The sequence below is a fragment of the Balearica regulorum genome, chromosome 14 (genome assembly GCF_011004875.1).
Source record: "Balearica regulorum gibbericeps isolate bBalReg1 chromosome 14, bBalReg1.pri, whole genome shotgun sequence".
NCBI lineage: Eukaryota > Metazoa > Chordata > Aves > Gruiformes > Gruidae > Balearica > Balearica regulorum.
Genome location: NC_046197.1, coordinates 8,874,664 through 8,889,292, shown reverse-complemented (window position 1 = coordinate 8,889,292; position 14,629 = coordinate 8,874,664). Strand labels below are relative to the sequence as shown.

At 37.3% G+C, this 14,629-nt stretch overlaps 1 protein-coding gene across 7 annotated transcripts in view; it reads left to right on the top strand.

The window, feature by feature from the left end:
- The window catches only part of FABP6 (fatty acid binding protein 6), a 54,441-nt gene that overhangs the window by 32,965 nt on the left and 6,847 nt on the right, over positions 1-14,629 (top strand). For 2 of the 7 annotated variants that reach the window (XM_075766759.1, XM_075766761.1), the window contains exons 3-6: positions 7,037-7,141; positions 8,006-8,181; positions 10,053-10,142; positions 14,035-14,258. In XM_075766759.1, coding sequence (XP_075622874.1) covers positions 7,037-7,141; positions 8,006-8,181; positions 10,053-10,142; positions 14,035-14,127 — 464 coding nt within the window. In that variant the 3' untranslated portion in view covers positions 14,128-14,258. Of the gene's footprint in view, positions 1-2,376; positions 3,432-4,596; positions 4,799-7,036; positions 7,142-8,005; positions 8,182-10,052; positions 10,143-11,259; positions 11,372-14,034; positions 14,259-14,629 lie in introns of those variants that run through there. The other 5 variants (XM_075766763.1, XM_075766760.1, XM_075766765.1 and 2 more) reach the window with 4 other exon arrangements.

Here is a 14,629-nt window from a genome sequence, read left to right as displayed (position 1 = left end):
TCCTGTAGAGCTAGCTGGTGCATTTCTGTTAAATATTTGGACTCTGTACAAGCATTAGCTTTTCAATAATTCAGCCACATCTTGTTGGTAATTACTCTTCTCCTGCTTATGAGTTTAGAATAGTAACACCTAGTACTATACTAAATGGATACTTAATAAGGCAACATTATAATAGGACTCCCATGGAATTACACATTACATTAACACCAAATGAGTTCATTCTGAATTCATTATGAATGATTAGTCTGAATACCAAAGGAATTAATAATCATTAGCCATTTACTGTGGAGGGTTGCTGAATAATCATCAGAAACAGCTGTATTAAGAATTTACAAGCATTCATGATCAAGTTTCATTCTGAAAGAATCATTAAGTGTAACTTTCTTTTCACTGGAGAGTTCCTACTTTTATTCTGAATCTGTTCTCCTTGTTCAATTGCATTCCAGTTCTAAAAGCCCTTCAAAGATAGTCACTCAGCCTAGTTCATTCGCTAATGGAATTACTTTCCTTATCTCCATTTTGTCTTTGAGTGTATCTCAGTTGGCTTTATACAACACATCTGAAAGGTTAATAAACTTTAAAGCATGCTGGGAAACATTCAAGGGCAGGGTGACTCCAACATGACAAAAAGAATGCAAAAGCGTTATATTTATGACTTTGGCAAGTAAATTCTGAAAGTAAAGATATCCAAGGCCTTTGATTTGGTTCCTGAAAGTTCCCTCTGTTCCTACTAGCATTTGAAGACTCAGCTATTTTGCATATCAGAGGTAGCTGACTTGGGAGACAGAGGGAATTAACTGCTTGCTTTAGATGAATTTTTCCTTTGGGTATAAGCTTCCACAAGAGTTTTACTTCTTTGACAACTTATTAATGCTAACTCTCTGCAACAGCCACACAGTAGCAACTCATGTTGTCCTGATAAATTCAGTGTTGAGCCTTTCTGCATAACTTCTCATTGTTACTAGTAGTTTGATTCCTGCCCATAGTCCTGACAACATACATTCAAATAAGAGATTTATGATGTGTTGTTGTTAGATCAGTGACTCAGGTTTCAATGTTAGGTGACCACAACTGTGAGTGTGTTGTTTTGGGTTTTTTTCCCCGCTCAGTGAGACAAGTTCAGTGTAAAAAGCCTGTGTACCGTAGACCTCGCAAAATAGGGTTATGCCATTTCCTTGCATTCTGTCTGCAAACAGTGCTGCTCCATCGAAGCATGCCCGCCTTTATTTGTGTTTTGCTATGACAGCTGAATCCACTCAGTGGGTTTCACAAATGCCAGTCTGCCACAAATAGCATTTGTACATAGCGTTAGATTCATTAAATTGTGTTGAAGTGTTAGTTCAACTGCAGATGATTCCCACTGAATTCAGGGGAGCCAGCATTTGGCCTCTAATCTATAATGTTTAATTAAATCTGTATCAAGCAGTCCTGTGTCTTGGTTGCCAAGATAGCAATACAAATGTATTTGTGTTTAAGCAAAGGCTAATGCTGTATGATAGGTCAGTGATGCAATAAACCAATGCTTAGGAAATCACCTTCATTTAGAACTATGTTCCAAAATGAAACATATGAAGATAATTGCTTGTATAAATACCGATATATTTTTATATATTGTGTAAATCTTACATCTCTTATTGAGCTGATTATAACCAGCTCGGGGGGAATTACTTTTTTTTTTTTTTTTAATACAGTTAGAGAATGAGGGGATCGGCAATCTGTCTTGGAAATTCAGTAGTGGCTGGGGCTAGTTGCAAACCCTGACATGCTCTAACTGAAGTCAGGGGTTTACATGGGTGAGGTGGGCAGTCAGTGTAGGACACGCTGTCTGGCATGAGGGGCCCTGACAGTTGGCCACCAGATGGCAGACACAGTCTCCTACAGAATAAAGATATTTTCTTTGACCTACATAAAGAACAGCTGCATTTTTCTCCATTGAAAATGATAGATAGTGCCAAGTACACTGAAGATGATGACCACTTTCTGAGAGCTGTTTTCAGCTTTTACACCTGGAGCTTTTTATTCTTTTGCCTTTCTGTGTTACGATACTCACCTTATGCCAGGGAAAAATCTTTTCTTTTTCCACTGGTCTTAGTTATAGCTGTAAATTCAGTTGGATTTGAACTGAGTTCTGTTAAGCAGAAGGTTGTTTGCAGTAGTGTGCAGGCTCTACACTGTAGTAGTTGGAATAGATTAAGTACATGTAATGTGTTTAAAATACATGTATATGTAGACATAAATTTATTCTCTTTTTTTTACGGGATAATTCTGGAGTTCTCTGTGACATTTAGTTCAATGACCAGCCCACCAAGGATGAAGCACTGCTGTAGAGGTATATACAAAAGCAGCGTCACATGCTCATAGCTCTGAAGAGCAGGAAAATTATGAATATTGTAAATGCAAAGCGTAAGGTCATTAAATGGATACTGGTTTTAGCTGAAACTGAAGAGATCAGGACTTGGATGACTAACCTTAGCAACTGTGCAAGTGACCGTAACTTCAGTAAAGTCAGAGGCCCTCCATTCTTTATTCTTGGAATAAACATTGTCCTGACTCAGTATTTGGAAGACTACTTAAATGAATTCTTCATTCTCCAATACACTATTGAATTTCATTACATTTTATAACAAAAAAAAGGCAGGAATGAAAATAAGGATTTATTTCAGAATAAGTGAGCAGAAACATGGGTGCAAATTTGCAGTGCACATTAAAAACTCCTCTGCACAGACAGGTACAGATGATGTCACGTTTGCTCAAAATTTGTTCTAAACTAATTCTGATCCTGAGCAGCCAGGCAGAGTAAACAGATTTATTAACTGTGTAGTCTTATCTTTATGTTTGGATGGATGTTTGCAACCTGCTCTGGAACTCCCATGTACAGCATAGCATACAATTCCTTGGAGGTGAATAAACTCATATTTAGTGTGTGGCAAGAGTGACCCACCCAGTCAGATAGTTATTCATTGGTAATTTACTGTCCTACGCCCTGGCTCTAAGCCCACCACATTCCAACTGCAGGCAGGCTCTAAGTATTGTATAACTGTGTAGATGTCAGCATTTTATATCACATCACAAGAAAGCTATCAATAGAATTTGATCTTTAGAGAGAGAGAGAACATAAAAGCTCAAGTACTGTTCATATAATCTGATTATCTTTTTCCTGTTTCACAAACTGTGGCTTTTTCTTATCCAGTTTGATCTATCTTCCAAGGTCCATGTGGTGTTACTACGCTGGTGGTATTGTCCCCCAATAAGTGTTACGTAAACAGAAGAGTTTATGGCTTGAATTAATTTACCTTCTTCATAGGGTTACGCATGTCTATCTGGAGCTCTGAGAGCCCAGGGTGAGACAGAGGCCTTTGGTGCTCAGCTAACCTGAGGACAGTCTTGCTGGTCACCTGCTCTCCAAAAGCACAGTTGGGGCTGGACACTGGGTATCTTTCAGTACACACAGAGCCACACAGAGATGGCAAGAATCTTAACTAGGGATGTACTCAGCCAGTTGTGCTAAGCAGCTGTAAAGATTCTCACAGCCCATCAGTGGAGCAAGTGTAAAACTCCCTGGGTGACTGTTTGAAAGTAAACGGTTGCTCAGAGCTCTCATGGTTTGCTTCTAAGGGCTTCTTTATTATAAGAATGTTTAAATTAATGTGTCATCCTGTGGACGTTGGGTTAATGCCTGGACTTAGGATTTCTTACTGGCTGCATCATCCATTCACTATGTCATAAGCTCTGATAGCTCATTTTTTCTTAGTGTTTCAGCTTTCTCATGTATGAAATAGGCTTGATGATACTTTTCTCTAAATGGTATTTTCGAATTTGTGCATGACTGAAATTACTAGGGGTTTTGCCTCTATTAGTGGCATAGATTTTACAGTATGGTAGCTTAACTGGTATATACTTAGCTTTACCATAGCAATAAGAACTGAGGCTTCTATGCATGTGCAACCACTTCGTTGTTTTCCATGCTAATGCTGTTTTTCTCTATATAGATATGGCCTAGGCATCTGGGTCCAGCTGATAAAGTTTCCTTGTTAGTTGTCTGCTTCTGCACAATTGGCCATTGAGTTCGGCAATCTTGCTATTAAGCTGAAGGAGTTCTAATTAAAAAACTAAGTGTCAAATATGGTTGAGGGACAGTCAAAGTAATTTTGCATACACTTTTAAATCAAAAGTGCAAAGGAAACACTGGCAGTGAAACAAGTTCCTTCCCTGAATCTTACGTATTTGTAATTGATACAGAAACTCCCAGTTTTATACTTTTCTCCCACACTCCTGTGTTTTGAATGCTAATCACAGGACATGGAGAACATTCACAGAGGGAAGGTATATAGCTCTCTTCTATTTCAAGTATAGAGACATCCTTTTAATTGCATGCAGACAGCAGATGGTATGGCTTTTGTGGTGTCATGAACTCCAGCACAATATAGTCAGCCACTGCACAGCATGGTACAATTTAAAGCTGAGTAAATATGGGGAGAATGAAGGGTTAGGGGTGGGAAGGCAGTAGTTCCTAGGACATTTGTTCCATTTTTATTTTACAAATTGACCATGATTTTGTTATGCTTCATTCTTGTTCACTTTCTGCATCTGTTCTAGAAAACTGCTTTCCTGCCAGGAACATACACACAAACAAATAGTTCTAAAAGGATTGTTGTCAATTTCAAACACCACATCTATACTTGAAAGTTTTCTTTCATAAGAAGATGTAAGATTTTGAAGTTACTTTCAGACTTCAGAAGAGGAAGTAGGTTAAAAAAAAATCCAGAAATAGTATAAATTCCCAACTAATGAACATGAGGTAAGCTCTTTTCCAGTCCACAGGTGTAAACTCACACAAAAATGACTCAAAATTTTCTGAAGCTTTTTGTGATCAGAAAATTCTTTTCCATTAGAAGTCCCCTTCTCACCTGATTCAGACTTTTCACCAATTTGTCATTCTGGAATCCCTCTCATTTTTCCCCTGTAAGGAAAAGTTTTGAAACTCCAAAAATTTTCCTAAGACAGGAAACATTTTCCTATTCAAACGTCATGTGCCCTGTGTATTCTGTAATTGGTTTAATGGTTGTATAACTTACAGACAGCACAGGCTTTGCATAAAAGAAAGCAGCTTAGTAAGTGTAATAAAAAATTAATAGAAATTAGAGAGGATTTTTTTCATTGAGTTGCAACATACCCTGACAAGTAATATGCCATTAAATATATATGTATATATAGCAAATATATTTAAAGTTTAATAAAACCTTCACACACACACCAACAGATGCTAATTTAGGGAGTTATTGTGCACACTGGTATGCTGTGACAAAACAGTTGGGTACAGGCTGTCTTATTTCTAGCTCCTCTTGCATGTAATGCTGGTATGATATAATCTACATCCAGTCCCGAATCTGTGAGGCTACATCCAGACACAGCCAGTATGTGACCATAGGAGGGAGGATTCACTAAGAGGCACCATTCTGTCTCAGCTCGGTAGAACAGCTTCCAACTAATCTTCACTCTCCAACATGCAGGATTTAGAGCACAGGCTGAGGGAGTGTACAACTGACTGTGTGAACTCAAAGACAATGGTATTGGTAATACAACTGTTAGATGTAGCAATGCTTCTAATTTGTATAATTTTACAATAATGATGTACCATGATTTATGATATTTAACATTTAATGGAAATTTCTTCCCATTACTGAAATTTGTCTCATTCTTTGACAGAGTGGAATATGGATAAGTCTATTAATTAGAAATACAGAAATGGTTACATAGAATACATTAATTTGAGAGTAAACCAAGGAGAGCAGAGCAATAGTGAAGTTTAGTGGACTTTTGTTTTCCATGGTTTTAATCACCCAGCCTATGTTCCTGTTCTTCTGATTAGTTTTTTGATTCTAAATAGGCATGTTCTTGCATTAGCATGTGGGGTTAAATTAATTGCATTTAAGAAATGGAACCCGCTTTGCATACAGCAAAATGTTGAATGCTGTTATATATTTCTCCAGACTTCTCTAAACCCAGGGAAAAGTAGATTTTCAGCTTCTTCCCAAATTTATTACTTTTAATTAAAAAAAATAAAATTCCAATCTATGACACCATTTTCACATAAATCCTAGGAATGTTTTTGTTCAGATTAAAAATTGTTGGTCTATATCCTCAGCCAGTGGAGCTATGCCAATACACAGCAGCTGGAAATTTCCTACCCTGCTATCTGTGTGTAGCAATGGATTCATTAGGCATAGGACATCTCCTGTATGCATTCTAAATTACCCAGCAGACTCCCTGAATTTTAACATATAGTTATCTTAGATAAATCAGAGCTCTGCTTTTCCAAAATAAGTATATTTTTTGTACTTTGTGCAAACATTTGCTAAGCAATACAAAGCATTATTTGTCTCTTGATATTGCCGTGGTGCCATGTACTAAATCTAATGCACTTTACATCCAAGTAGTGTAAAATACTTCATAATTCTTTTTTCTGTGTGGAGATAAGGTAAGACATGTGCAGGTGCAGTAATTTACCCAGAATCTTGTCATTGCCCATATCCTACCCGAATTAGGAATCTGTGCAGCTTGTTTCATATTTTCATATTTTAACTAATATAGGGTATGCTTCCAAATAGAGCAAGGCTATGATCTCAGGACACTGCTTTGAAGCAGTTTCATTATAACATATTTTAGCATTATTCCATCCTGACTGCAATATCAGTGGAATCTGCATTATAACATATTTTAGCATTATTCCATCCTGACTGCAATGTCAGTGGAATCTTCAAGGTAAAAGTATATCACTTTGTTTAAATATGCACTAAAACCAAAACTGAGCTTTTGTCCTTGATTTCTGCTGATCTCCAGATTATTGTTAAGGATGTATAATTGAATTATAACCTTGATTTTCATACAGGTCAATGGCATCCAGGCTAGTGACTCACACAGATCATAAAAGTCTATTTCCAAGGGGTGTGGGTATAGGTGGGCTGAACAGCTTGGGCTGGTTTATAAAAAGGAGGGCCTCAAGCCATCTGCACTTATCCATTCTTCTTTGTTCCAGCTGCTATTCTGCTCTACCAGCCACATCACCAGGGCAACATGGCATTCACAGGCAAATATGAATTTGAAGGTGATGAGAACTATGATGACTTTGTGACGAAGATTGGTAAGTATGTCTTGGGGTGTCAGTCTTAAAGGTTATAAATTAGTTAAGTATACTTTAAAAAAAAAAAGGTTTTTTCCTGAAATGTACTGAGATCAACAGGGGCTGAGAACTGGTAGGAGTGCTCTGCACTTCAGCAAGGAAATGCAGTTTTCATTCTTACAAAAAGCACTATCAGCCATAGGAAACAGTCCTGTTCTACAGGAGTAGTATTCCTTCTCAGTGGCAGCAGAATGGTGGGCCAAGATGGGTGCAGTATAATGATCACGAAGATCACTTTTTGTATCCTTAGTATTCATCAGTGAGAGTATAAAGTTAATATGAATATGCTTGTCAAAATTGTACACAGGAACAGGTTTCTCTGAATGCTTTCAGAAGGCTGTGCAAACATGTTTCAGATTACCCTGTAAAGTCTCTTGGGGGGACACTATATGTGCGTAAGTTCAGTGGTTGTGTTCATTTATTTAAAGAACAATAGCAAATAGGTATGTGCAGCTACATAGCAAAGGCACCAAGTTTATACATATTAAATTCCACTCATTTGTACATGTCAATTAAGTAGAAGGGAATATTTATATATAGTTTGTATGTAAATTTAGTTTCTCAGGGAAAGGCATGCAAGACCAAAACATTATTTTAGCAGATGCATTGATGTGCCTATATCTTCTTTATACCAGTAATTTAAACTCTGAGCTTTGATACTGCTGTGTAAAAAAAAACAAAACAAAACAAAAAAAAAACCCCAACAAAACAGCTCAGATGCTCAGACATCGGTACCTGAGAACAAGCATCCTATTAGCATGCTTCAATTCAAATACAGTTGGTAGGTTATTAGATTTGATAAACTGTATGTTTCTATTGATTAAGGTCTCCCCAGTGACAAGATTGAAATGGGAAGGAATTGCAAAATAATCACTGAGGTGGTGCAGAATGGAAATGACTTCACCTGGACACAGCATTTCCCAGGAGGCCGCACCACAACCAACACATTCACAATTGGCAAGGAAGCAGACATGGAAACAATGGGTGGGAAAAAGTTCAAGGTAAATTAATTTAGCTCTTCAGTTCTGTGCTATCTCAGTTGGTTTTTAATTTAGGGTGAAAATCAAATATGTCTCAAGGACATATTCCTTAAATTGTTTTTTTTCCATGTATCATAGCTTAGAAACATATAATTTGCCCCCCATTTCTTGATGCCCCTAGCACAACATCTAAATCTGATTTTAAAGGAGCTAGAGCTTCAGAACTGTATGTACTAATAAAGAAAGAGGGTAGAAAGTCAAGCATCTACTGGTGTCACAGCTCAAGCAGACATAACGCTCATTAAAACTCTCAAGAGCTGGGTGGCAGCTGTGTCACTGACCAGCACCATACAGCAGCTGCAGCACACCAAGGAGGGTGCTGCAATTGCTGGCTGTGCCTGTGCCTGTCGGCAGTGCTAACCTTTTGAAGTCACCTATGCCTGAGCCTTAAACAAAAGGCTGTGTAAAGTGAAGGGGGGGCAGAATAATCTCTGTATCCTTCTTGCTGGACGTATGGAGCGACTTAAGCAGCCTCTCGTGAGAAGAAAGATTTCACAATATTGATCTGCTCCTGTTGTGGAAAAAAATCTTGATACAAAACCTACTGTAAACTGGTTGCTTTACTTACCTTATTCATTTCTCATCTATTTAAAGGGATAAGAGAGTTTGGGACAGGTAAACTCTGTATTTTTGAGGTGTCCAGAACCCTATAATAGACTCTTGGGTAAATGCTTTATACATATTGAAGAGGTAGAAAAAACAGCAATTGCATCAGGGAGCTGTGACAAACTGAGAATAGCAATAGCACTGCATGATTTCCAGAATGCTTTTTTAGTCAGACCTTTCTGATTATGACAGTAGAAATCCCATGTCTTTGGCTTTGAGAAATCTTTGTGAAACCTAACAGATAGAATAAGACACAATTCGACTTGGTCAATTATTAACAATTTTGAAATAATACAAACTCCATTCTCTTCTTTTCAGACCTGGGCAGTTCAGCAGCCCAAAGCCTATTAAGCAGCCAAAGATGGAGGCAGAGTAAATGACTCTCAGCAGAGAAACCACTGCCTCTTAGTACAGTGTTGCTAAACAGTACATAAACTAGTAAGATGGTTTTCTTGTTCATTTTGCAAATTACTTTCTCCTCCTCTAAATATGACTGGCTTATCTGTCTTTATTACTAAAAGCCAGAGGCAAGACTGACCAGTTACACAGACAAGACTCATTTTGTGATAGAACTACATACCTAGTTTTGGCAGTCAGTTGAGCTGCTGAAGTATTTGTGATCTTTATAGTAGCATCCTGGCATACTTCTTCCATACAGAAGCAGCTCTTACAGCAATTGGCACATATTATAATGTAAAGGTGTGACTGCAGACCATGCAGTTATGTTCATCTATACTTAAATGAGCGAGATAAATTCTCATGTAGTTAGAGGTATGAAACTCAGCATCTAGGGTAAAGATTTACATCACTTGTCCACAGTGACTTTTGTGCTGCTTGCAGGCAGGTTACTAGCATCTAAGAATGCTACTTCAAAATTAAACTCGTACAATCATGTCTTTTACTTCACTGTCAAAACAAGAGAACCACATAAAACACTGAGGACTGAAGGAGAAGCATAGTCTGTAGTCAGATCAGAGCTATGAATGAATATTGTGTAGATTATGAAACTTGCATGTATTGTTAGAGGAACATTTTCTATTTATCTTGTGAACATTTACGAACTAAAACGCAAGGATTTTAGTCTTGTTCATGAAGCTACATGTGTAATACACAACTACTACTTTAAAAGTAAAAACTTTAAGCATCAGGTGTACAGATGTTTACAATGTATCTGATAATATAAATGCCAGTAACCCCAGGGAACATTAAACCTTTCTCTATTACAGGCAACTGTTAAAATGGAAGATGGGAAAATTGTAGCTGATTTTCCCAACTATCATCATACTGCAGAGATTTCTGGAGGAAAGCTGGTAGAGGTAAGTTCTCAAATATCCAGGTTAGTTTATAAAAAAAATCCCTAAAATACTGTCGTCCCCCTCCAAAAAAAACCCCCCAAAAATCAAACAACAAAACTCAAGAGCAACAGGGTTAAACTTTTGAGTTTAGGAAAAAATCTTTAAAGTAAAGCAAAACTATTAAATAACTTTCTCCTTCACTCTAGATAATCTTCTACAATTTTTTCAGGTTTAATCCAAAAATTAAATGAACAAACTTCTCATCATATTTTTTAATAAATTTGAAACATAGATCTTGCATCTTGGGGACATACAGTTTTATAGCTGTAAGACTGGAATATTCCCAAGCTGCCATGTCTCTGACTGTATTTGCTGTGCCTCAAGAATAGAAAAGAATTATACATAAAACTTTTCACCTACTACTTACATGTTTCTATAAAGTTATTAACTTAGTTTTCTAAGAATTAAACAATCTAGCTGCAACTCCTCGCAGAATTTCTGCGGAACCTTATTTCCTTAGTCTTAACAAAGGAAAAAAAAAAAAAACCAGAACAAAACACAGAAGAGGTTGGATTTCAAGTAGTATTCTTTTTTATCAAGAAAATGGCAACATAGCTTTGTAAGATTACTGAAACTACAATACTTATAGTAAAACCTGTAAACTAGATAGGATTGTCAAACATGATTTCTGATTCTCAAAATTTTTCCTGCATTGACTTGTCTGTGCCAGTTACATGTGTCTGAGTGCATCTTCAACAGAGGCTAACCAGAAGTGACTCTGTGAAGCAAGAAAGAAAATTGTCAATCGTTTATTGCTTTTGGAGAATAATTATCTCACTTGTCTGAAACCCTGATAACTTGGAGTCAGTGAAGGCACCTCTAACACAGGATACATTTAAGTTATCCCTAAACCCCTGTTTAGAAGTTCTGCTTGTTGTCTAAGTGTATTTTTGCACTGTGTATTTCAGAGTTGACAAGGATGTTCAGCTTAGTTTCTAGCTATGTCATCTACCAAAGGATAAAGCGTTGCTTCAGTAAAGGACAGGTTCTGTAAGCCAGTCAGCAGGTCTTTTCATTTGTGACATTGAAGCTCTAATAGCACTGTTCAATCAAATTTTTGGTTTGATCTTTATTCCAGATTTCTACTGCTTCTGGTGCAGTCTACAAAAGGACCAGCAAAAAGATTGCTTAAGGCAGTAAAGCCAGTCTCTTCCAGTGTACTGAAAACCAAACAATAAAAATAAATAAAAGCGCTAATTGTCTTTCCCTCTCTTTCTTTGTATAACAAACACAAAGCATTGGTTTTGAGTCATGTTATCCTCAACATTAATGCTTACCCCATTCCTAAAGATCTGACAAATGCTCAGAAAAATCAGAACACAAAAATCAGAAGATACAAAGCATTTAATGATGTGGCTTCTCCAATCTAAGTGTTTCAGGATACGATGCATACTTGGCATATTCAAATGTTGTCTACCACCTACTTAATAGAAGCTCTATTCAGCTTCTCTCTAGAGAACAGGACAATACTCTGCCCAAAGCGTACATCAAAATGCAAGACCAGATGAAAGTCTTTTGCCCTATTGCTGGTTGGAGAGCAGAAATTTAGGAGCTTGGAAACAAGAGAAAGTCAGTTTATCACTCGTTAAAAGATATGCTTTCATACTGCTAGCATAGTTTTCTCATTCTCATGAGTATTGCCTCTTGACCCAAATTCTTAGAGGACATTTAATTTAAGGTTTTACAGACAGACTCCTGTGGGAAAACTTAGAGTGTCTTATTTTGTCAATGCAATCCTGTTATTTACATAGAGTGCATGTGAAAAGCCATTTTCTTGAACACAGTAGGAATTAAATGTAACACAGTTTTTGGATTTATTGTTCCAAATCACTTCTGGCCAACACCCTGTCCACAAAGCTCTTCCCTTTCCAACTCCCTTTTCCAGCTGTCTTGCCTTCCGGATCCACCTAGTGCTTGCCCTCACAAGCTAATCAGTAGTTAGCCAGGGCACTTGTCTTGTGTACACAAAACTTCATTGACTGATAATCCCAATCATTTCAAGTATCTTGAATTAAAAGAAAGGCTTTTAATTACTTTTTATGTTTTTCTTCAATAGAGATTACTAAGCTTTCCTTACTGCAACAAGGCTTCTTCCAGGCTCCATTGGTTTACCCAAAACAGGCTGCACATCTTACAACCAGGCGCTGCTCAATATATTACTTACCCTGTTTCCAAGGCAAAGCATAATGCTGAACTCTAATTAGAAAAGCACACATCACAGCTGAAACCTGTTCAATCTTGAGACATTCTTTTGGTACCTGCAACAAACAGATCTACAGACTTAAGAAAATTTTGTTGAAATTCAGCCTCTTTAGTTACATAGGGTCATACTGAGAAGTAAGGGATCTTTTCAGGCTTACTCCTCATTTCAGTTCAAGTCAGCTTGTGCATTCCTCTGAGAATAATAATGTGATATCTTGGAACATCTGGATTTAGAATGTGCCCATCACAGAATGACCTAGAGAGTTAGGCACAGGTAAATACTGGGCAAGTGTTACACAAAACTAAAGCTCATACTAGAACTAAGGGATAGTGGTGGTGTTTTGTCTGAACCATTCACACCCACAAGAAGTTGCTGTGAAGGAGATGATGCTGACAACATGGTGATTCCCTGCTTTGAAAACAAAACAGAAGCAGCCACCACTATTCCAGTTCTAGCAGCAACTACATTTAGTGGTGTGACACCAGCACATTTTGTTTTCATATTCTGCATGTGATCAAGTAACCCTCCATTATACAGACAACAAAGCTTTGAAAGGAAGGAGGGGATTTCAGAAAGCATGTAAGGGGTGCTTTCACATGAGAAAAAAAGCAATGCTGCCTTTTCAACTGGAGGACAGTCTTTAGGCTTGTCTTGAAATGGCAGTACAGAGAGCAAAATACACACCCCTTAAAAAAAAGAAAAAACTTAGTGATAATTTTGCACAAGAATCCATCAGTGTTTGGCCCACATTTGCTAGTGAAAAAAAAGCACTAAATTTTATTAAGCAACACCTGTACACTTTACTGATGAGTTGATTATACTGATCAAAGAGCATTATATCAACTTTAAACTGTTCGCTACAGTGTGTAAAACTTGCTACAACAAAAAGATCAAACAGTGACTGACAGCTTTGCAAACACCAAGTTGTGGCTTTCTCACAAATAGGGAGATGGTAGTAGCTTCCATTTCCTGTTTAAAAAAGCAGCAAGCTGCAGCTGTAATTTTTTTAAAATAAGTTCATTTTAACTTTTGATGCCTGATTAACATTAGCAGACTTTTTTCCATCTGTATCCCTGCTGCAGGTCTCATCAGGCTAGAGTTTTTTAATTTTAATGTCAGCTTTCTCACATTTGGTTACATCTGCAATGTCCTCCCATGTAAGGGGGTAACTAGTGCTATACCACGTTTTGTATTTCTAGCCACGTTTCACTGCATTTGCTTTTGTAGCAACCTTTCTTACTTCAAAGTCTGCCAGGGAATTACAAGTTAATCAGCATGTAAAAATTCTGATCTATGACTGTGCTGCAACTGACTGCATCAAACAGCACAAGGCTAAGGTGGAAAGTTTTGGATCCATTTGTGTAAAAATTAACTCAGCTTTGCGTGCACCTCTGCAGCTCCCTCCAAAAGTAATTGTGGCAAAACGTCTTCATAAAAGTGTCTTTAGGTTGGCTGAACTCTTCTACGTTTGCTCTTCCTGAGGAGGTATGTTTTCGCCAAAGGAAAAAAAAAAATTAGTCACATGAAAAAGTATTTGCCTGGAAATTAAATGCATGGAATTGCCACCAACATTTAAAGCATTCTGGGGAGAACTGTCAATCAAAGCAGTATTGGGCCAACTCAAATTCTCATAAATATTTTTTCTTGCAGAGTCTGGTGTTGGACTTAATCTGCCCCAACTCCACCCATGATACAATGAAACAAACAGAACCTAGAACTCAATGGACAGTTCCTGCTTGGTAGATACAGTCACCAGAAGATTGAACGTACAACCGCACAAAAGTACTGCCACAATATATTATGTTCTTTACCTGTCAAATGACACAAAAAATACACTGAAGTCTTCTGAAAATAAAGTTTAATATAAATACAAAGCCAAAAGAATAAAAGATGAACTAAATTCTCTAAACATCTAGATTAATATCTGAAGAGTACTGCCTCTTCATTTATAGTTTGCATTTAAAAAAAACCAACAAACAAACAAAACACCCAAACCCAAGAAGATTCCTCTAGCCTGCTGAATGGAAGAAATTATTAACTTGATACCGAAAGTTGCATTCTTGAAAGACAGTTATACAGACATGCATTAGCATGCAGGCTAATTTTTCCCCTCCATGCTAAAACACCCTGAAAAAGAATTCTCTAAAAATATAAAACAGCACTGTGACATGTGACTCAGAAAAATTGCCCCAAGTCAATAAAAGCATATTGCACTTCACTTGTATTGCTATCCTGAGAACCTTCA